This window comes from Somniosus microcephalus, chromosome 12 (assembly GCF_052327205.1).
Source record: "Somniosus microcephalus isolate GS21.2 chromosome 12, FLI_Smic_1.0, whole genome shotgun sequence".
NCBI lineage: Eukaryota > Metazoa > Chordata > Chondrichthyes > Squaliformes > Somniosidae > Somniosus > Somniosus microcephalus.
This window is the reverse complement of record NC_140998.1, coordinates 218909002-218933380: the sequence shown is the minus strand read 5'-3', so window position 1 is coordinate 218933380 and position 24379 is coordinate 218909002. Positions and strand designations below refer to the sequence as shown.

The following is a 24379-nucleotide window of genomic DNA, read 5'->3' as shown; positions in this document are numbered from 1 at the left end:
TGTATGTAGAACAACACCAACAACAGCCTGCATTTATATAGCGTTTTTAATCTGGTAAAACGTCCCAAGGCGCGTCACAGGAGCGATTATCAGACAAAATTGACACCGAGCCACATGAGAGATTAGGACAGGCAAACAAAAGGTTTGAAGAAGACGGAGAGAGAGGCGGAGAGGTTTAGGGAAGGGTGTGTTCTTGTTTGAGAGAGGAACATTGGCCCAGGGCTCCGGGGAGAACTCCCACCCCCGCCCTGCTCTTCCTCCAACAGTTCTGGCAGGATCTTCGACCTCCCCTCGAAGCAGCGATGGCGCGTCAGGCCCACAGCTCCCCCGGCGCGTGGTGAATGGTCGCATATTCGGTGGTTTCTGAACTGCGCATGGTCCCGTCGCCCGCGGGCAACTTGGAGTAGTCGATGGGGCAGTAATGGAGGTTTTCTGAACTCTCCCGCCTTGCGTCCCCATTTCCGGAGCTTTCCTGAAGGTTCTGGTAAACCAGGGAATCGGCCGCGGGCTCCCACGCAGTCTGGAGAGAGAATGAGGAGTTGAAATTTAGCCTTTTATTATTCGTTTATGGGATGTGGGCGTCGCTGGCGAGGCCGGCATTTATTGCCCATCCCTAGTCGCCCCTTGAGAAGGTGGTGGTAAGCCTCCTTCTTGAACCGCTGCAGTCCGTGTGGTGAAGGTGCTCCCACAGTGCTGTTAGGGAGGGAGTTCCAGGATTTTGACCCAGCGACGATGAAGGATCGGCCGATATATTTCCAAGTCAGGATGGTGTGTGTGACTTGGAGGGGAACTTGGAGGTGGTGGTGTTCCCATGCGCCTGCTGCCCTTGTCCTTCTAGGTGGAAGAGGTCGCGGGTTTGGGAGGTGCTGCCGAAGAAGCCTTGGCGAGTTGCTGCAGTGCATCTTGTAGATGGTACACACTGCAGCCATGGTGCGCCGGTGGTGGAGGGAGTGAATGTTTAAGGTGGTGGATTAGGTGCCAATCTGTCCTGGATGGTGTCGAGCTTCTTGAGTGTTGTTGGAGCTGCACTCATCCAGGCAAGTGGAGAGTATTCCATCACACTCCTGACTTGTGCCTTGTAGATGGTGGAAAAGCTTTGGGGAGTCAGGAGGTGAGACACTCGCTGCAGAATACCCAGCCTCTGACCTGCTCTTGTTACCACAGTATTTATGTGGCTGGTCCAGTTGAGTTTCTGGTCAATGGTGACCCCCAGGATGTTGATAGTGGGGGATTCGGCGATGGTAATGCCATTGAATGTCAAGGGGAGGTGGTTAGACTCTCACTTGTTGGAGATAGTCATTGCCTGGCACTTGTGTGGCGCGAATGTTACCTGCCACTTACCAGCCCAAGCCTGAACATCATCCAGGTCTTGCTGCATGCGGGCACGGACTGCTTCATTATCTGAGGAGTTGTGAATGGCGCTGAACACTGTGCAGTCATCAGCGAACATCCCCATTTCTGACCTTGTGTTGGTGGGGCGGGGGGGGGGGGGAAGGTCATTGATGAAGCAGCTGAAGATGGTTGGGCTCCCGGATTTTGTCTCCTGGCTTAGAGATGTGGACCTTTCCCGGTATAAGGAACTCCCTGACTGGGATTGGCCCCTCCCTGGGATACGGGCTGTACCTTCGATGGGAAATGAGGTTTCGGACCATTGCGGAGGTGTGCTCCCTCCCTTGAATATGGAGTACAGACACCAAGCGAGGTGTGGACCATCACTGGGGAGACAGGCTGGGCATCTGGAAAAAATAGGAGCGGGGTGGGCCATTCGGCCCTTCGAGCCTGCTCTGCCGTTCAATATGATCCTGGCTGATCCTCTATCTTAATACCATATTCCCGCTCTCTTCCCATACCCCTTGATGCCTTTTGCGTCTAGAAATCTATCTGTCTCCTTCTTCAATATATTCAGTGACTTGGCCTCCACAGTCTTCTGTGGTAGAGAATTCCACAGGTTCACCGCCCTCTGAGTGAAGAAATTTCTCCTCATCTCAGTCCTAAATGTCCTACCCCGTATCCTGAGACTGTGACCCCTCGTTCTACACCCCCCCACCCCCCCCCAAGCCAGGGGAAACATCCTCCCTGCATCCAGCCTGTCTAGCCCTGTCAGAATTTTATACGTTTCAATCAGATCCCCTCTCATTCTTCTAAACTCTAGTGAATACAGGCCTAGTCGACCCAATCTCTCCTCATACGACAGTCCTGCCATCCCAGGAACCAGTCTGGTGAACCTTCGCTGCACTCCCTCTATGGCAAGTACATCCTTTCTTAGGTAAGGAGAACAAAACTGCACACAGTACTCCAGGTGTGGTCTCACCAAGGCCCTGTATAACTGTAGTAAGACATCCTTGCTCCTGTACTCAAATCCTCTTGCAATGAAGGCCAACATACCATTTGTCTTCTTAACTGCTTGCTGCACCTGCATGTTTGCTTTCAGTGACTGGTGTACAAGGACACCCAGGTCCCTCTGTACATCAACATTTCCCAATCTATCACCACTTAAATAATACTCTACCTTTCTGTTTTTCCTACCGAAGTGGATAACTTCACATTTATCCACGTTATACCGTATCTGCCCACTCACTCAACTTGTATTCCAGGCTCTCACTGGGCGTCTACTCTCCTCACCGGGAGACAGACTGGGTGTCTAGACCCTTACTGGGGAGACGGACGCTCCCTGGGCTGGGGGGGCTAGTCCCTCACTGTGGGACAGTCCTCGAGCGACCAGCTTGCCCTCTGAGACCTCGCCTGTTCTTCACGTGCTTGAGTCTAGACCGCAGCGTGTCTCTGACACTGGGGATCTTCGCCCGATGACCACACACATCCGGAGAGGACCCTTGGCCGCTCTTTTCTCCCTCTCTATCTCTGAGAAAGTAAAGTTAATTGTAGTTTCCACCCCCTCCCACCCCCAATACCTCCAATCTGCCATCAGCCAATTCTACTCTGAGCTGGGATCTGCCCTTTCACCTGTCCTGTTCCGTATTATAGCACAATTCCTGAAAAGTGTGAAGTGATGCATTTTGGGAGGACTAACAAGGCAAGGGAATACACAATGAATGGTAGGACCCTAGGAAGGACAGAGGATCAGAGGGACCTTGGTGTGCCTGTACATAGATCCCTGAAGGCAGCAGGACAGGTAGATAAGGTGGTTTAAAAGGCATATGGGATACTTGCCTTCATTAGCCGAGGCATAGAATATAAGAGCAGGGAGGTTATGATGGAGCTGTACAAAATGCTAGTTAGGCCACAGCTGGAATACTGTGTGCCGTTCTGGTCGCCTCACTATAGGAGGGATGTGATTGCATTGGAGAGGGTGCAGAGGAGATTCACCAGGATGTTACCTGGGCTGGAGCGCTTCAGCTATGAAGAGAGACTGGACAGGCTGGGGTTGTTTTCCTTAGAGCAGAGAAGGCTGAGGGGGGACCTGATTGAGGTGTACAAAATTATGAGGGGCATAGATAGGGTAGATAGAAAGGAACTTTTCCCCTTAGTAGAGGGGTCAATAACCAGAGGGCATAGTTTCAAGGTAAGGGGCAGGAGGTTTAGAGGAGATTTGAGGAAAAACTTTTTCACCCAGAGGGTGGTTGGAATCTGGAACTCACTGCCTGAAAGGGTGGTAGAGGCAGGAACCCTCACAACATTCAAGAAGCATTTAGATGAGCACTTGAAACGCCATAGCATACAAGGCTACGGACCAAGTGCTGGAAAATGGGATTAGAATAGACAGGGCTTGATGGCCGGCGCAGACACGATGGGCCGAAGGGCCTCTTTCTGTGCTGTATAACTCTATGACTATGATTCTAATTCCTTGATAAGGAACTGAGGGGCAGATGACAGATTTCAGTGACTATATCAGCCCCTGTACTGTCCCTACCTGTGTCCCAAGGTCCTGCCTGTCCATGGGCATCTGAGCTTGATGGGACTCCACCACTTTCTTCCTCCTACAACACAACCAGGAGAAGGTAAGAATTCAAAAAACAAGTAATGGCCATATTGCACATCGACCTCCCACAGCCCATGTACACTCTCCCCTATCACAGACTCTACCCACCCATTTAATCTCCTCCCACAGCCCATGTACACTCTCCCCTATCACGGACTCTACCCACCCATTTAATCTCCTCCCACAGCCCATGTACACTCTCCCCTATCATGGACTCCACCCACCCATTTAATCTCCTCCCACAGCCCATGGACACTCTCCCCTATCATGGACTCTACCCACCCATTTAATCTCCTCCCACAGCCCATGTACACTCTCTCCTATCACAGACTCTACCCACCCATTTAATCTCCTCCCACAGCCCATGTATACTCTCCCATATCATGGACACTACCCACCCATTTAATCTCCTCCCACAGCCCATGTACACTCTCTCCTATCACGGACTCTACCCACCCATTTAATCTCCTCCCACAGCCCATGGACACTCTCCCCTATCATGGACTCTACCCACCCATTTAATCTCCTCCCACAGCCCATGTACACTCTCCCTATCACGGACTCTACCCACCCATTTAACCTCCTCCCACAGTCCATGTACACTCTCCCCTATCACAGACTCTACCCACCCATTTAATCTCCCACAGTCCATGTACACTCTCCCCTATCACGGACTCTACCCACCCATTTAATCTCCTCTCACAGCCCATGTACACTCTCCCCTATCACGGACTCCACCCACCCATTTAATCTCCTCCCACAGCCCGTGTACACTCTCCCCTATCATGGACTCTACCCACCCATTTAATCTCCTCCCACAGCCCATGTACACTCTCCCCTATCACGGACTCCACCCACCCATTTAATCTCCTCCCACAGCCCGTGTACACTCTCCCCTATCATGGACTCTACCCACCCATTTAATCTCCTCCCACAGCCCGTGTACACTCTCCCCTATCATGGACTCTACCCACCCATTTAATCTCCTCCCACAGCCCATGTACACTCTCCCCTATCATGGACTCTACCCACCCATTTAATCTCCTCCCACAGCCCATGCACACTCTCCCCTATCACGGACTCTACCCACCCATTTAATCTCCTCCCACAGCCCATGTACACTCTCCCCTATCACAGACTCTACCCACCCATTTAATCTCCTCCCACAGCCCATGTACACTCTCGCCTATCACGGACTCTACCCACCCATTTAATCTCCTCCCACAGCCCGTGTACACTCTCCCCTATCATGGACTCTACCCACCCATTTAATCTCCTCCCACAGCCCATGTACACTCTCCCCTATCATGGACTCTACCCACCCATTTAATCTCCTCCCACAGCCCATGTACACTCTCCCCTATCACGGACTCTACCCACCCATTTAATCTCCTCCCACAGCCCATGTACACTCTCCCCTATCATGGACTCTACCCACCCATTTAATCTCCTCCCACAGCCCGTGTACACTCTCCCCTATCATGGACTCTACCCACCCATTTAATCTCCTCCCACAGCCCATGTACACTCTCCCCTATCACAGACTCTACCCACCCATTTAATCTCCTCCCACAGCCCGTGTACACTCTCCCCTATCATGGACTCTACCCACCCATTTAATCTCCTCCCACAGCCCATGTACACTCTCTCCTATCACAGACTCTACCCACCCATTTAATCTCCTCCCACAGCCCATGTACACTCTCGCCTATCACGGACTCTACCCACCCATTTAATCTCCTCCCACAGCCCATGTACACTCTCCCCTATCACAGACTCTACCCACCCATTTAATCTCCTCCCACAGCCCGTGTACACTCTCCCCTATCACAGACTCTACCCACCCATTTAATCTCCTCCCACAGCCCATGTACACTCTCCCCTATCATGGACTCTACCCACCCATTTAATCTCCTCCCACAGCCCATGTACACTCTCCCCTATCACAGACTCTACCCACCCATTTAATCTCCTCCCACAGCCCGTGTACACTCTCCCCTATCACAGACTCTACCCACCCATTTAATCTCCTCCCACAGCCCATGTACACTCTCCCCTATCATGGACTCTACCCACCCATTTAATCTCCTCCCACAGCCCATGTACACTCTCCCCTATCATGGACTCTACCCACCCATTTAATCTCCTCCCACAGCCCGTGTACACTCTCCCCTATCACAGACTCTACCCACCCATTTAATCTCCTCCCACAGCCCATGTACACTCTCCCCTATCACAGACTCTACCCACCCATTTAATCTCCTCCCACAGCCCATGTACAGTCTCGCCTATCACGGACTCTACCCACCCATTTAATCTCCTCCCACAGCCCATGTACACACGATCATGGATTCGATCCCGCCCATACTAACCCTCCAACCTGACGACATTTCCCCCACCAACCCCCTCAGAAGTGCCGTAACTCCATCAGTAAAAGAGTCGAGGTACTTACAGCTGAAAGAGGTTGATCAGCAAACACAAGGAACACGTAATGGTGGTTGCGATCAGTGCACCACACAACCCTCCGATAAGTCCTATCCGTAAAGGGTCTTGTACACCTACAAGGAGGAATGGGTGGTCACTGGGATTGAAATACAGGCTGGCATTACGCATGCAACATTTTTCCTTTTCGTTCTTCAACTTTCTCCCATCCTGAGGTCACTGATTAACCCGAGGATAATCAGTTCCAGTGTTTGATGGGGCAGTGTAGAGGGAGCTTTACTCTGTATCTAACCCGTGCTGTACCTGCCCTGGGAGTGTTTGATGGGACAGTGTAGAGGGAGTTTTACTCTGTATCTAACCCGTGCTGTACCTGCCCTGGGAGTGTTTGACGGGACAGTGTAGAGGGAGCTTTACTCTATATCTAACCCCTGGGTGCTTGAAATGGAACATGTTCCATTCCAGATGATCCCAAAGTTCCTGGAGGATCCCCAGCACCGTGAAGAAACCATGTGTGGTCGGATGAAGAAGAAATTTCTTACCTTTGGAACATAAATGGAAGGTCAAGCGCCCCTCCCCATGCCGGTTGCTCCCGACACACAGGGCGTTAAACTCCCCGTCGCTCGCTTTCACTGTCAGGGTGCTGGTGACTTGCTGGCCCCGGACCTCTGGAGAAACTCTGGCCTCCCTTCCCGTGCCGTTCCCGTGGCGAAGCTGCCAGGTGATCTCCGCTGGTGGGTTGGCTGCCATCACACACACGCACGTAATCTCGGCTCCCCTGGTGCAGGTAGAGTGGGGGGCCACCACCTCGGGCCCGTCTGCGAACAAGTTAATTTGCAATCCCGTTGGTTACCAGTTGCTACGACGGCTGAGAATGGAGGAAGACCACTGCAGATCTCCATAGTGATAAGTATTGCATTTCTCTAGTGCCTTTCCCCACCTCCGAACGCGTCTCAAAGCGCTTCACAGCCAATGAAGGACTTTTTTTGAAGTGTGGTCACTGTTGTAATGGAGGAAACACGGCAACCAATTGGCGCACAGCAAGCTCCCACAAACAGCCATGTGATCATGACCAGATCATCTGTTTTTTGTGATGTTGTTTGAGGGATAAATATTGGCCCCAGGACACCGGGGAGAACTCCCCCTGCTCTTCTTCCAATAGTGGCCGTGGGATCTTTTACATCCACCTGAGAGAGCAGACGGGGCCTCGGTTTAACGTCTCATCCGAAAGACGGCAGCTCCGACCGTGCAGTGCTCCCTCAGTACTGCCCCTCCGACCGTGCAGTGCTCCCTCAGTACTGCCCCTCCGACAGTGCGGCGCTCCCTCAGTACTGCCCCTCCGACAGTGCGGCGCTCCCTCAGTACTGCCCCTCCGACAGTGTGGCGCTCCCTCAGTACTGCCCCTCCGACAGTGCGGCGCTCCCTCAGTACTGCCCCTCCGACAGTGCGGCGCTCCCTCAGTACTGCCCCTCCGACAGTGCGGCGCTCCCTCAGTACTGCCCCTCCGACAGTGCGGCGCTCCCTCAGTACTGCCCCTCCGACAGTGCGGCGCTCCCTCAGTACTGCCCCTCCGACAGTGCGGCGCTCCCTCAGTACTGCCCCTCCGACAGTGCGGCGCTCCCTCAGTACTGCCCCTCCGACAGTGCGGCGCTCCCTCAGTACTGCCCCTCCGACAGTGCGGCGCTCCCTCAGTTCAGTAATAAGAACATAAGAACATAAGAAATAGGAGCAGGAGTAGGCCAATCGGCCCCTCGAACCTGCTCCGCCATTCAATAATATCATAGCTGATCTGATCCTAACCGCCAATCCACTATCACAGAACCATCTCCTGAATCTAACAAGAATTAGACACACGAAATAGGAGCAGGATCAGGCTACATGGCCCCTGGGCCTGCTCCGCTACCCACAGGGCCATGACCGATCCGAACCTAGACTCATGTCCAAATTCCTGTCCGCTCCCCGTAACCCTTTATTCCCTTTACTTCTAGGAAACTGTCTATTTCTGTTTTAAATTTATGTAACGATGTAGCTTCTACAGCTTTTTGGGGCAGCATATTCCATGGACCTACCACCCTCTGAGTGAAGTCCCTCCTCATCTCAGTTTTGAAAGAGCAGCCCCTTATTTTAAGACTATGCCCCCTAGTTCTAGTTTCACCCATCATCTGGAACATCCTCCCCGCATCCACCCGATCCAACCCCTTCACAATCTTATATGTTTCAATAAGATCGCCTCTCATTCTTCTGAACTCCAATGAGTAGAGTCCCAATCTAGAGTGTCAGGCTAGATTTTTGTGCTCAAGTCCCTGGACTTAAACCCAGAGTCTTCTGAAGTGAGAGTGCTGCCCACTGACACTAACATTAAAACGAGTCACAGAGAGTTAGCATGCTGGTACAGCAAGCAATTGGGAAGGCAGATGGTATGTTGGCCTTCATAGCGAGAGGGTTCGAGTACAGGAGCAAGGATGTCTTGCTGCAGTTGTACAGGGCCTTGGTGAGACCACACCTTGAGTATTGTGTGCAGTTTTGGTCGCCTTATCTGAGGAAGGATGTTCTTGCCATGGAGGGAGTGCAGCGAAGATTCACCAGGCTGATACCTGGGATGGCAGGAATGACGTATGAGGAGAGATTGGATCGATTGGGCTTATACTTGCTGGAGTTTAGAAGAGTGAGAGGGGATCTCATTGAAACTTATAAAATTCTAACAGGACTAGACAGACTAGATGCAGGAAGGATGTTCCCGATGGTCGGGAAGTCCAGAACCAGGGGTCACAGTCTAAGGATAAGGGGTAAGCCATTTAGGATGGAGATGAGGAGGAATTTCTTCACCCAGAGAGTGGTGACCCTGTGGAATTCTCTACCACACAGGGCAGTTGAGGCCAATTCATTAAATATATTCATGAAGGAGTTGGATATATTTCTTAAGGCTAAAGGGATCAAGGGATATGGGGAGAAAGCAGGGACCGGGTACTGAATTTGGATGATCAGCCATGATCTCATTGAATGGCGGAGCAGGCTCGAGGGGCCGAATGGCCGACTCCTGTTCCTGTGTATCTCACACTTACACTCCACACTGATGTTGAACAGGGTGGAGTTGCTGGAGCCAAGCATGTTCTCCGCTGTGCAGTAGAACCCGGCATCCTGCTCCCGCATTACCAGACCCAGGTTGATGGACTCGGTGTCTGCGATGAACTCCAGCCTCTCGCTTCCCTCGACCCTGAACCAGCTGTAATTGGCCGGAGGCGGGTTACTTTTGCTACAGCAGGTTAATGTGACGTTGTCTCCCTCTTTTATCCCGTGTCGGTCTCCGCTGACTTTCACCGCCGTCTCCCTGGGAGAATCTGAAAGAAAGAAAGCAGAGGGAGGCCATAGAATCATCGAATGGTTACAGCACAGAAGGAGGCCATTCGGCCCGTCGAGCCCGTGCCGGCTCTCTACAAGAGCACCTCAGCTAGTCCCACTCCCCCGCCCTTTCCCCGTAGCCCTGCAAATTTTTTTTCCTTCAGGTGCTTATCCAATTCCCTTTTGAAAGCCACAATTGAATCTGCCTCCACCACCCTTTCAGGCAGTGCATTCCTGATCCCAACCACTCACTGTGCAAAATAGATTTTCCTCATGTCGCCTTTGGTTCTTCTGCCAATCACCTTAACGTGTATCCTCTGGTTCTCGACCCTTCCGCCAATGGGAACAGTTTCTCTCGATCTACTCTGTCCAGACCTGTAAGGGTAAACCGGGAGAGCTTCTTCTCCCCGAGACGGCCCCTCTGAAATAAAGGGTCGACGTCCGCCTTATTCCCAATCAATCACGCGGAGTCCGGAGGTTCGTTCAGTAAAGCAACTTTATTTACCAGTCGACAGGGAAGACACTCCTGCTGGGATGAATGTTCCCCGATCGCTAAGATCCCCTGCCTTATATACAGTTTTTGTTCTAAGTCGCGGCTTACATCATACAGTTGATTTCGGGTGCAAATTTTTGTGACCCGTGCGCACATTTTGACCGTTACATAGTCCTGTGACCGCCATATGTTATCTTTACCACATTCCTCAATTGGTAACTAACGGCTTGTGCACATTATTCAGGTAGCAACTGACAGTTTGACCATTTGACCACATTATTCAATTAGTAACTGACGGTTTGTGCACATTATTCAGGTAGCAAATGACAGTTTGACAATTTGGCCACATTCCACCATACTTCCCTATGGGACATGTACATTGGATATATCCTCAATTCCCTTATTTTAGCCCTTTTAACTCTTTCAGGACACCTCATGATTTTGAACACCTCAATCAAATTTCCTCTCACCCTTCTCTGCCCCAAGGAGAACAATCCCAGCTTCTCCAGTCTATCCACATAACTGAAGTCCCTCATCCCTGGAAGCATTCTCATAAAATCGGGGATCTTGCTGAGCCCCAGGTGAGGGGATGAATGTCGGAGGGAAGGTGTGGAAGATGAGTGTGGAGAATAGGGTATGTGAAGCTGAAGAGAAACAGGGCAACTATGTTCAAAGTACACTCCTTGGTGAATCTGAAATTGTAAGGTTACAGATTAGGATGGTTACTGTTGTGAATCTCCCAGATCTCTGCGCTCCTCCAATGCCAGCCTCTTGCGCATCCCCCGATTTCCATCGCTCCACCATTGGCGGCCGTGCCTTCAGCTGCCTGGGCCCCCGAGCTCTGGAATTCCCTCCCTAAACCTCTCCGCCTCTCTCTCCTCCTTTAAGACGTTCCTTAAAACTGACCTCTGACCCAGCTTTTGGTCGCCTGTCCTAATATCTCCTTATGTGGCTTGGTTAGTAAGTGGGGTTGGGGGATCTGGGGAGAAGCTGGGGTTGAGGGATGCGGGGAGAAGGTGGGGTTTGGAGTGGAGTGGATGGAGATTGGGTTGAGGGAGTTTGGGAGATGATGGGGTTGGGGGAGATGATGGGGTTTGGGGAGATGATGAGAGATGGGTAGGGGAGAATGAACTATCGAGAAAGAAGACTCTTTGGGCATAACGGCCCTTTACCAAACGATTCCCCCATCATAATTCACTGAAACACGTGCCCTGGATTTTGGATGAAATTAAACCCATTCGCAAACACGAAACAGATTTTCCTTACATTGAATATTTAAGCTGATGTTTTGTGAGGATGAGGATGAGGAACTCGAGAATGCAACTCTGCACTGAAGCAGTTTGCCCTGGTGCCTGAAGGAGGGAATGAAGGTCAAGATCTTCGTGAACACCCACGTCGTGTTCTGCCTTTCAGTCTTCATGTGTGAGGGTGAAGCATTAACAGCAGTGGCTCGTGGCCATTCCAAAGTAGGTGGTATCCCACTGCAGTTACTGGTAAAGGTACAGGTTATATTCACTGGTATCCCTTCAATTATATCCTCAGTGTGTGAGATGGTCGGTTTATCTGTAGGATCTAATAAAAAGAGGCACATTCATCAGGGAAATATCATCACCTTGCTTAACGTTTCAGCTCTGCTCTACGGCGAAGATTTGTACTGTGGAATAGAGGAGAGCTCCTTCTGAACTGTCCCATCAAACACTGACCCGTCAAACATGCTACACTGTCCCGTCAAACCCTCTACACTGTCCCATCATAACTTCTACAATCTCCCATCAAACACTGTCCCATCAAACACTCTACACTCTCCCATCAAACACTGTCCCGTCAAACACTCTCCCATCAAACACTGTCCCGTCGAACATTCTACACTGTCAGTCAAGCCCTTTACACTGTCCCATCAAACATTCTAGTCTCCCATCAAACACTCTCCCATCAAACACTGTCCCGTCAAACACTCTCCCATCAAACACTGTCCCGTCAAACATTCTACACTGTCCCATTAAACATTCTACACTGTCCCATCAAACATTCTACACTGTCCCGTCAAACACTGTCCCATCAAACATTCTACACTGTCCCGTCAAACACTGTCCCATCAAACATTCTACACTGTCCCATCAAACACTGTCCCGTCAAACATTCTACACTGTCCCATCAAACACTGTCCCGTCAAACATTCTACACTGTCCCATCAAACACTGTCCCGTCAAACATTCTACACTGTCCCATCAAACACTGTCCCGTCAAACATTCTACACTGTCCCGTCAAACATTCTACACTGTCCCGTCAAACATTCTACACTGTCCCGTCAAACATTCTACACTGTCCCATCAAACACTCTACACTGTCCCATCAAACATTCTACACTGTCCCGTCAAACACTCTACACTGTCCCATCAAACATTCTACACTGTCCGTCAAACATTCTACACTGTCCCGTCAAACATTCTACACTGTCCCATCAAACATTCTACACTGTCCCGTCAAACACTCTACACTGTCCCATCAAACATTCTACACTGTCCCGTCAAACATTCTACACTGTCCCGTCAAACATTCTACACTGTCCCGTCAAACATTCTACACTGTCCCGTCAAACATTCTACACTGTCCCATCAAACACTCTACACTGTCCCATCAAACATTCTGCTCTGTCCCGTCAAACACTCTACACTGTCCCATCAAACATTCTACACTGTCCCGTCAAACATTCTACACTGTCCCGTCAAACATTCTACACTGTCCCGTCAAACATTCTACACTGTCCCGTCAAACATTCTACACTGTCCCATCAAACATTCTACACTGTCCCATCAAACATTCTACACTGTCCCGTCAAACATTCTACACTGTCCCGTCAAACATTCTACACTGTCCCGTCAAACATTCTACACTGTCCCGTCAAACATTCTACACTGTCCCGTCAAACATTCTACACTGTCCATCAAACATTCTACACTGTCCCGTCAAACATTCTACACTGTCCCGTCAAACATTCTACACTGTCCCATCAAACATTCTACACTGTCCCGTCAAACATTCTACACTGTCCCGTCAAACACTCTACACTGTCCCATCAAACATTCTACACTGTCCCATCAAACATTCTACACTGTCCCGTCAAACATTCTACACTGTCCCGTCAAACATTCTACACTGTCCCATCAAACATTCTACACTGTCCCGTCAAACATTCTACACTGTCCGTCAAACATTCTACACTGTCCCGTCAAACATTCTACACTGTCCCGTCAAACATTCTACACTGTCCGTCAAACACTCTACACTGTCCCGTCAAACATTCTACACTGTCCCATCAAACATTCTACACTGTCCCATCAAACATTCTACACTGTCCGTCAAACATTCTACACTGTCCCGTCAAACATTCTACACTGTCCCGTCAAACATTCTACACTGTCCCGTCAAACATTCTACACTGTCCCGTCAAACATTCTACACTGTCCCGTCAAACACTCTACACTGTCCCGTCAAACATTCTACACTGTCCCATCAAACATTCTACACTGTCCCATCAAACATTCTACACTGTCCGTCAAACATTCTACACTGTCCCGTCAAACATTCTACACTGTCCGTCAAACATTCTACACTGTCCCATCAAACATTCTACACTGTCCGTCAAACATTCTACACTGTCCCATCAAACATTCTACACTGTCCCGTCAAACATTCTACACTGTCCGTCAAACATTCTACACTGTCCGTCAAACATTCTACACTGTCCCATCAAACATTCTACACTGTCCCATCAAACATTCTACACTGTCCCGTCAAACACTCTACACTGTCCCGTCAAACATTCTACACTGTCCCATCAAACATTCTACACTGTCCCATCAAACATTCTACACTGTCCGTCAAACATTCTACACTGTCCCGTCAAACATTCTGCACTGTCCCATCAAACACTCTACACTGTCCCGTCAAACATTCTGCACTGTCCCATCAAACACTCTACACTGTCCCGTCAAACACTCTACACTGTCCCGTCAAACACTCTACACTGTCCCGTCAAACATTCTGCACTGTCCCGTCAAACACTCTACACTGTCCCGTCAAACACTCTACACTGTCCCGTCAAACACTCTACACTGTCCCGTCAAACATTCTACACTGTCCCGTCAAACATTCTACACTGTCCCATCAAACACTCTACACTGTCCCATCAAACACTCTACACTGTCCCGTCAAACATTCTACACTGTCCCATCAAACACTCTACACTGTCCCATCAAACACTCTACACTGTCCCGTCAAACATTCTACACTGTCCCGTCAAACATTCTGCACTGTCCCATCAAACACTCTACACTATCCCGTCAAACATTCTACACTGTCCCGTCAAACATTCTGCACTGTCCCATCAAACATTCTACACTGTCCCATCAAGCACTCTGCACTGTCCCATCAAACACTCTGCACTGTCCCGTCAAACACTCTACACTGTCCCGTCAAACACTCTACACTGTCCCGTCAAACATTCTGCACTGTCCCGTCAAACACTCTACACTGTCCCGTCAAACACTCTGCACTGTCCCGTCAAACACTCTACACTGTCCCGTCAAACACTCTACACTGTCCGTCAAACATTCTACACTGTCCCGTCAAACATTCTACACTGTCCCGTCAAACATTCTACACTGTCCCGTCAAACATTCTACACTGTCCCGTCAAACATTCTACACTGTCCCGTCAAACACTCTACACTGTCCCGTCAAACATTCTACACTGTCCCATCAAACATTCTACACTGTCCCATCAAACATTCTACACTGTCCGTCAAACATTCTACACTGTCCCGTCAAACATTCTACACTGTCCGTCAAACATTCTACACTGTCCCATCAAACATTCTACACTGTCCGTCAAACATTCTACACTGTCCCATCAAACATTCTACACTGTCCCGTCAAACATTCTACACTGTCCGTCAAACATTCTACACTGTCCGTCAAACATTCTACACTGTCCCATCAAACATTCTACACTGTCCCATCAAACATTCTACACTGTCCCGTCAAACACTCTACACTGTCCCGTCAAACATTCTACACTGTCCCATCAAACATTCTACACTGTCCCATCAAACATTCTACACTGTCCGTCAAACATTCTACACTGTCCCGTCAAACATTCTGCACTGTCCCATCAAACACTCTACACTGTCCCGTCAAACATTCTGCACTGTCCCATCAAACACTCTACACTGTCCCGTCAAACACTCTACACTGTCCCGTCAAACACTCTACACTGTCCCGTCAAACATTCTGCACTGTCCCGTCAAACACTCTACACTGTCCCGTCAAACACTCTACACTGTCCCGTCAAACACTCTACACTGTCCCGTCAAACATTCTACACTGTCCCGTCAAACATTCTACACTGTCCCATCAAACACTCTACACTGTCCCATCAAACACTCTACACTGTCCCGTCAAACATTCTACACTGTCCCATCAAACACTCTACACTGTCCCATCAAACACTCTACACTGTCCCGTCAAACATTCTACACTGTCCCGTCAAACATTCTGCACTGTCCCATCAAACACTCTACACTGTCCCGTCAAACATTCTGCACTGTCCCATCAAACACTCTACACTGTCCCGTCAAACATTCTACACTGTCCCGTCAAACATTCTGCACTGTCCCATCAAACATTCTACACTGTCCCATCAAGCACTCTGCACTGTCCCATCAAACACTCTGCACTGTCCCGTCAAACACTCTACACTGTCCCGTCAAACACTCTACACTGTCCCGTCAAACATTCTGCACTGTCCCGTCAAACACTCTACACTGTCCCGTCAAACACTCTGCACTGTCCCGTCAAACACTCTACACTGTCCCGTCAAACACTCTGCACTGTCCCGTCAAACACTCTACACTGTCCCGTCAAACACTCTACACTGTCCCCTCAAACACTCTACACTGTCCCGTCAAACACTCTACACTGTCCCGTCAAACATTCTACACTGTCCCATCAAACACTCTACACTATCCCGTCAAACATTCTACACTGTCCCGTCAAACATTCTACACTGTCCCGTCAAACACTCTGCACTGTCCCGTCAAACACTCTGCACTGTCTGGTCTATCGCTGTGCGGCCTATCGCTGTGCGATCTAACAATGTGCGGTCTAACGCTGACTGGCTTTGGGAAATCTCCGTTGAGTCAATGGAGAAAGGGTCAGAGGGTGAGCCAGTGACTTACATCTTCTGAAACAGCTTGATTGTAGGAATTTCCATTTTTACAAAAGGTAGGAAGGACAGGAACCCACCTGAAAGCTGTAAGTGGACCTGGTTCATGTAAGTGTATTGCCGGCGGCTCCCAGCTCGATCCTGAAGTGATAGTCGCCACTGTCATTAGAATTGACGTTGTTGATTATCAAAGAACAGTCTCCATTTTCCAGATCACCTCCCAGTTTGTATCGGTCGGTCAATGGACGAGTGTTGCTGCTGTTGTAAACTGTTGTAACAGTCGGCTTTCCGAAATTTCTGTACCAGATTCCCACGTACTTTGTTGGTGGTACAGTGGGTGGATACTGATAGCTGCATGGGATCACCGCACATAAGCCTCTCTGTGCTGTTGCGTTTCTGGGTAGACTGGCTGCCCAGTCCAGACACCACGCACCTGGGCAGACAAATATTATCGTTAGCAGCCAAGCTCCACTCTCCTTGTGCACTTCACGTTACATAGAATTACTTTGAGTTCGCAGCACAGGAACAGTTCGTTCATCCCCACAGCTCCGTGCCGGTGTTTATGCCCCACACCAGCCTCCTCCCACCCCTCTTCATCTCACCCCATCAACACCAGCCTCCTCCCACCCCTCTTCATCTCACTCCATCAACACCAGCCTCCTCCCACCCCTCTTCATCTCACTCCATCAACACCAGCCTCCTCCCACCCCTCTTCATCTCACCCCAGCAACACCAGCCTCCTCCCACCCCTCTTCATCTCACCCCATCAACACCAGCCTCCCCCCACCCCTCTTCATCTCACCCCATCAACACCAGACTCCTCCCACCCCTCTTCATCTCACCCTATCAACACCAGCCTCCTCCCACCCTTCTTCATCTCAGCCCGTCAACACCAGCCTCCTCCCACCCCTCTTCATCTCACCCCATCAACACCAGCCTCCTCCCACCCCTCTTCATCTCACCCCATCAACACCAGCCTCCTCCCACCCCTCTTCATCTCACCCCGTCAACACCAGCCTCCTCCCACCCTTCTTCATCTCACCCCATCAACACCAGCCGCCTCCCACCCCTCTTCATCTCACCCCATCAACACCAGCCTCCTCCCACCCCTCTTCATCTCACCCCATGAACACCAGCCTCCTCCCACCCCACTTCATCTCACCCCAGCAACACTAGCCTCCTCCCACCCCTCTTCATCTCACCCCATCAACAACAGCCTCCTCCCACCCTTCTTCATCTCACCCCGTCAACACCAGCCTCCTCCCACCCCTCTTCATCTCACCCCATCAACACCAGCCTCCTCCCACCTGTCTTCATCTCACCCCATCAACAGCAGCCTCCTCCCACCCCTCTTCGTCTCACCCCATCAACAACAGCCTCCTCCCACCCTTCTTCATCTCACCCCGTCAACACCAGCCTCCTCCCACCCCTCTTCGTCTCACCCCATCAACACCGGCCTCCTCCCACCCCTCTTCATCTCACCCCATCAACACCAGCCTCCTCCCACCCCTTTTCATCTCACCCCATCAACATCAGCCTCCTCCCACCCCTCTTCATCTCACCCCGTCAACACCAGCCTCCTCCCACCCCTCTTCGTCTCACCCCATCAACACCAGCCTCCTCCCACCCCTCTTCATCTCACCCCATCAACATCAGCCTCCTCCCACCCCTCTTCATCTCACCCCGTCAACACCAGCCTCCTCCCACCCCTCTTCATCTCACCCCAACAACACCAGCCTCCTCCCATCCCTCTTCATCTCCCCATCAACACCAGCCTCCTCCCACCACTCTTCATCTCACCCCATCAACACCAGCCTCCTCCCACCCCTCTTCATCTCACCCCATCAACACCAGCCTCCTCCCACCCCTCTTCATCTCACCCCATCAACACCAGCCTCCTCCCACCCCTCTTCATCTCACCCCAGCAACACCAGCCTCCTCCCACCCCTCTTCATCTCACCCCATTAACACCAGTCTCCCCCCACCCCTCTTCATCTCACCCCAGCAACACCAACCTCCCCCCACCCCTCTTCATCTCACCCCATCAACACCAGCCTCCTCCCACCCCTCTTCATCTCACCCCATCAACACCAGCCTCCTCCCACCCCTCTTCATCTCACCCCATCAACACCAGCTTCCTCCCACCCCTCTTCATCTCACCCCATCAACACCAGCTTCCTCCCACCCCTCTTCATCTCACCCCATCAACACCAGCCTCCTCCCTCCCCTCTTCATCTCACCCCATCAACACCAGCCTCCCCCCACCCCTCTTCATCTCACCCCATCAACATCAGCCTCCTCCCACCCCTCTTCATCTCACCCCGTCAACACCAGCCTCCTCCCACCCCTCTTCATCTCACCCCATCAACACCAGCCTCCTCCCTCCCCTCTTCATCTCACCCCGTCAACACCAGCCTCCTCCCACCCCTCAACATCTCACCCCATCAACACCAGCCTCCTCCCACCCCTCTTCATCTCACCCCATCAACACCAGCCTCCTCCCACCCCTCAACATCTCACCCCATCAACACCAGCCTCCTCCCACCCCTCTTCATCTCACCCCATCAACACCAGCTTCCTCCCACCCCTCTTCATCTCACCCCATCAACACCAGCCTCCTCCCTCCCCTCTTCATCTCACCCCATCAACACCAGCCTCCCCCCACCCCTCTTCATCTCACCCCATCAACATCAGCCTCCTCCCACCCCTCTTCATCTCACCCCATCGACACCAACCTCCTCCCACCCCTCTTCATCTCACCCCGTCAACACCAGCCTCCTCCCACCCCTCTTCATCTCACCCCCATCAACACCAGCCTTCTCCCACCCCTCTTCATCTCACCCCATCAACACCAGCCTCCTCCCACCCCTCTTCATCTCACCCCATCAACACCAGCCTCCTCCCACCCCTCTTCATCTCATCCCATCAACACCAGTCTCCTCCCACCCCTCTTCATCTCACCCCATCAACACCAGCCTCCTCCCACCCCTCTTCATCTCACCCCATCAACACCAGCCTCCTCCCACCCCTCTTCATCTCACCCCGTCAACACCAGCCTCCTCCCACCCCTCTTCATCTCACCCCGTCAACACCAGCCTCCTCCCACCCCTCTTCATCTCACCCCATCAACACCAGTCTTCTCCCACCCCTCTTCGTCTCCCCCATCAACACCAGCCTCCTCCCACCCCTCTTCGTCTCACCCCATCAACACCAATCTCCTCCCACCCCTCTTCATCTCCCCCCATCAACACCAGCCTCCTCCCACCCCTCTTCATCTCACCCCAACAACACCAGCCTCCTCCCGCCCCTCTTCGTCTCACCCCAGCAACACCAGCCTCCTCCCATCCCTCTTCATCTCCCCATCAACACCAGCCTCCTCCCACCACTCTTCATCTCACCCCGTCAACACCAGCCTCCTTCCAGCCCTCTTCATCTCACCGCATCAACACCAGCCTCCTCCCACCCCTCTGCATCTCACACCATCAACACCAGCCTCCTCCCACCCCTCTTCATCTCACCCCATCAACACCAGCCTCCTCCCACCCCTCTTCATCTCACCCCGTCGACACCAGCCTCCTCCCACCCCTCTTCATCTCACCCCATCAACACCAGCCTCCTCCCACACTCTTCATCTCACCGCATCAACACCAGCCTCCTCCCACCCCTCTTCATCTCACCCCATCAACACCAGCCTCCTCCCACCCCTCTTCATCTCACCCCATCAACACCAGCCTCCTCCCACCCCTCTTCGTCTCACCCCATCAACACCAGCCTCCTCCCACCCCTCTTCGTCGCACCCCATCAACACCAGCCTCCTCCCACCCCTCTTCATCTCACCCCATCAACACCAGCCTCCTCCACCCCTCTTCATCTCACCCCATCAACACCAGCCTCCTCCCACCCCTCTTCATCTCACCCCGTCAACACCAGCCTCCTCCCACCCCTCTTCATCTCACCCCATCAACACCAGCCTCCTCCCACCCCTCTTCATCTCACCCCATCACCATATCCTTCTATTCCTTTCTCCCTCATGTGTTTATCCTGCTTCCCCTTAAATGTATCTCTGCTCTTCGCCTCGACCACTCCCTGTGGTAGCGAGTTCCCCATTCTCACCACTCTCTGGGGAAAGAAGTTTCTCCTGAATTCCCTATTGGATTTATCAGTGACTCTCTTATATCGATGGCCCCTAGTTCTGGTCTCCCCCACAAGTGGAAACATCTTCTCTACGTCTACCCTATCGATACCCTTCATAATCTTAAAGACCTCTATCAGGTCTCCCCTCAGCCTTAGAAACATAGAAGATAGGAGCAGGAGTCGGCCATTCGGCCCCTCGAGCCTGTTCCGCCATTCAATGAGATCATGGCTGATCATCCAAATTCAGTACCCTGTCCCTGCCTTCTCCCCATATCCCTTGATCCCTTTAGCCTTAAGAAATATATCTAACTCCTTCTTGAATATATTTAATGAATTGGCCTCCACTGCCTTCTGTGGTAGAGAATTGCACAGGTTCACCACTCTCTGGGTGAAGAAATTCCTCCTCATCTCAGTCCTAAATGGCTTACCCCTTATCCTTAGACTGTGACCCCTGGTTCTGGACTCCCCCGCCATCGGGAACATCCTTCCTGCATCTAGTCTGTCCAGTCCTGTTAGAATTTTATAAGTTTCAATGAGATCCCCTCTCATTCTTCTAAACTCCAGCGAGTATAAGCCTAATCGACCCAATCTCTCCTCATTTGTCATTCCTGCCATCCCAGGTATCAGTCTGGTGAATCTTCACTGCACTCCCTCCATAGCAAGAACATCAATCCACAGATAAGGCGACCAAAACTGCACACAATACTCAAGGTGCGGTCTCACCAAGGCCCGAATAGCTTACTCCTGCTCCTGTCTTCTATGTTTCTATGAGATGGAGCACGTGGTATCCGCCGGCACGCTCGAGGCCTTCCGCGACCGGTGGGTGCCGCGGGGACTGGAGTGAAGATTGAAGACCAGGACCTCAAACCTGGCACTAAGCTCATGGTCTACAGAGCAACGGTAATACCCGCCCTGCTGTATGCCTCAGAGATATGGACCATGTACAGCAGGCACCTCAAAGCACTGGAGAGGTACCACCAACGCTGCCTCCGCAAGATCCTGCAAATCCATTGGCAGGATAGGTGCACCGATGTCAGTGTTCTCGCTCAGGCCAACATCCCCAGCATCGAAGCTTTGACCACGCTCGATCAGTTCCGATGGACGGGCCACATTGTTCGCATGCCCCATACGAGACTCCCAAAACAAGCGCTCTACTCGGAGCTCCGAGCAAGAGAGCCCGAGGTGGGCAGAGGAAATGTTTCAAGGGCACCCTCAAAGCCTCCTTGAAAAAGTGTAACATCCCCTCCGACACCTGGGAATCCGTGGCCCCAAAACCGCACAAAGTGGAGGAGAAGTGTCCGGGAAGGCGCCGAACACCTCGAGTCTCTTCGCCGGGAGCAAGCGGGAAGCCAAGCGCAAGGAGCGCACTTCAACCACCGTCTGCCCCACCTGTGACAGAGACTGTCGGTCCCGCATTGGACTCATCAGTCACCTGAGAACTCATTGTTAGTGTGGAAGCAAGTCATCCTCGGTTCCGAGGGACTGCCTCAGAAGATAGGTTGGGTAGAGGGTATATCACATTCTATAGGCTGGGTAGAGGGTATATTAAATTCTAATTTAATTTGTTAATTTAATGCTTGAACAAATCGACTGTAAATCACCCGCCACCACTCAAAGCGCTGAGCAATTTCAGCTGCAGTCCAGCCACAAGACTGTATAAAAACCACGACGGGGAAAAAAAAATTGAGCAGGCGGCCTGTGGCGTTTGAAGGCGGTGGCTCACCACCACCTTCGCCAGGGACAACTGCGGATGGGCGATTAATGCCGGAACTCGCCAGCGATGCTCAGAGCCGACAACCGACAAAAAAAAGATTAGATCCGAGGAATTGTACATTGGTTGAACAAGCATTCGTGAATCTAGCCAGGGTGAGAGGCATATTCTTACCTTGCACTATTGCCAGGAAACATGTAGCGATTTCAGTCCTAGACATGGTCCCAACAATAGAACGTAACGGAACCCCTGAAAGGGAACAGAAAGTCGATTGTGCAATTATGTCACTGGGGCCTCTACAAAAATATTCAGTGCCCATCCAAGTGAGGGATGCTAGTTTTAGGGATAAAACGCTTAGATATTTGAGACACCCACAGCCCAATCATACACTCCCAGGGCAGGTACAGCACGGGGTTAGATACAGAGTAAAGCTCCCTCTACACTATCCCATCAAACACTCCCAGGGCAGGTACAGCTCGGGTTAGATACAGAGTAAAGCTCCCTCTACACGGTCCCATCAAACACTCCCAGGGCAGGTACAGCACGGGTTAGATACAGAGTAAAGCTCCCTCTACACTGTCCCATCAAACACTCCCAGGGCAGGTACAGCACGGGTTAGATACAGAGTAAAGCTCCCTCTACACTGTCCCATCAAACACTCCCAGGGCAGGTATAGCACGGGGTTAGATACAGAGTAAAACTCCCTCTACATAGTCTCAGCAAAAACTCCCAGGGCAGGTACACCACGGGTTAGATGCAGAGTAAAACTCCCTCTACACTATCCCATCAAACACTCCCAGGGCAGGTACAGCTCGGGTTAGATACAGAGTAAAGCTCCCTCTACACTATCCCATCAAACACTCCCAGGGCAGGTACACCACGGGTTAGATACAGAGTAAAGCTCCCTCTACACTATCCCATCAAACACTCCCAGGGCAGGTACAGCTCGGGTTAGATACAGAGTAAAGCTCCCTCTACACGGTCCCATCAAACACTCCCAGGGCAGGTACAGCACGGGTTAGATACAGAGTAAAGCTCCCTCTACACTGTCCCATCAAACACCCCCAGGGCAGGTACAGCACGGGTTAGATACAGAGTAAAGCTCCCTCTACACTGTCCCATCAAACACTCCCAGGGCAGGTATAGCACGGGGTTAGATACAGAGTAAAGCTTTCTCTACAGTGTCCCATCAAACACTCCCAGGGCAGGTACAGCACGGGGTTAGATACAGAGTAAAGCACCATCTACACTGTCCCATCAAACACTCCCAAGGCAGCTACAGCACGGGTTAGATACAGAGTAAAGCTCCCTCTACACTGTCCCATCAAACACTCCCAGGGCAGCTACAGCATGGGTTAGATACAGAGTAAAGCTCCCTCTACACTATCCCATCAAACACTCCCAGGGCAGGTACAGCTCGGGTTAGATACAGAGTAAAGCTCCCTCTACACGGTCCCATCAAACACTCCCAGGGCAGGTACAGCACGGGTTAGATACAGAGTAAAGCTCCCTCTACACTGTCCCATCAAACACTCCCAGGGCAGGTACAGCACGGGTTAGATACAGAGTAAAGCTCCCTCTACACTGTCCCATCAAACACTCCCAGGGCAGGTATAGCACGGGGTTAGATACAGAGTAAAGCTTTCTCTACAGTGTCCCATCAAACACTCCCAGGGCAGGTACAGCACGGGTTAGATACAGAGTAAAGCTCCCTCTACACTGTCCCATCAAACACTCCCAGGGCAGGTACAGCACGGGGTTAGAAAAAGAGTAAAGCTCCCTCTACACTGTCCCATCAAACACTCCCAGGGCAGGTACAGCACGTGTTAAATACAGAGTAAAGCTCCCTCTACACTGTCCCATCAAACACTCCCAGGGCAGGTACAGCACGGGTTAGATACAGAGTAAAGCTCCCTCTACACTGTCCCATCAAACACTCCCAGGGCAGGTACAGCACGGGTTAGATACAGAGTAAAGCTCCCTCTACACTGTCCCATCAAACACTCCCAGGGCAGGTACAGCATGGGTTAGATACAGAGTAAAGATCCCTCTACACTGTCCCAAGAATGTGATGCTACTCCAACTTCGGAAGAGCACACC

At 51.5% G+C, this 24379-nt stretch overlaps 1 protein-coding gene across 1 annotated transcript; it reads right to left on the bottom strand.

Moving 5' to 3' along the window:
• Nucleotides 1-34: 34 nt before the first annotated feature.
• Nucleotides 35-22523, bottom strand: LOC147110134 (sialic acid-binding Ig-like lectin 14). The gene is given in 9 exon segments (XM_086004067.1): nt 35-520; nt 3869-3935; nt 6390-6495; nt 6919-7194; nt 9439-9714; nt 11475-11780; nt 16515-16556; nt 16559-16867; nt 22454-22523. Coding segments are annotated over 9 exon segments (1638 nt in total). The 5' UTR covers nt 22500-22523; the 3' UTR covers nt 35-310.
• Nucleotides 22524-24379: the final 1856 nt, after the last annotated feature.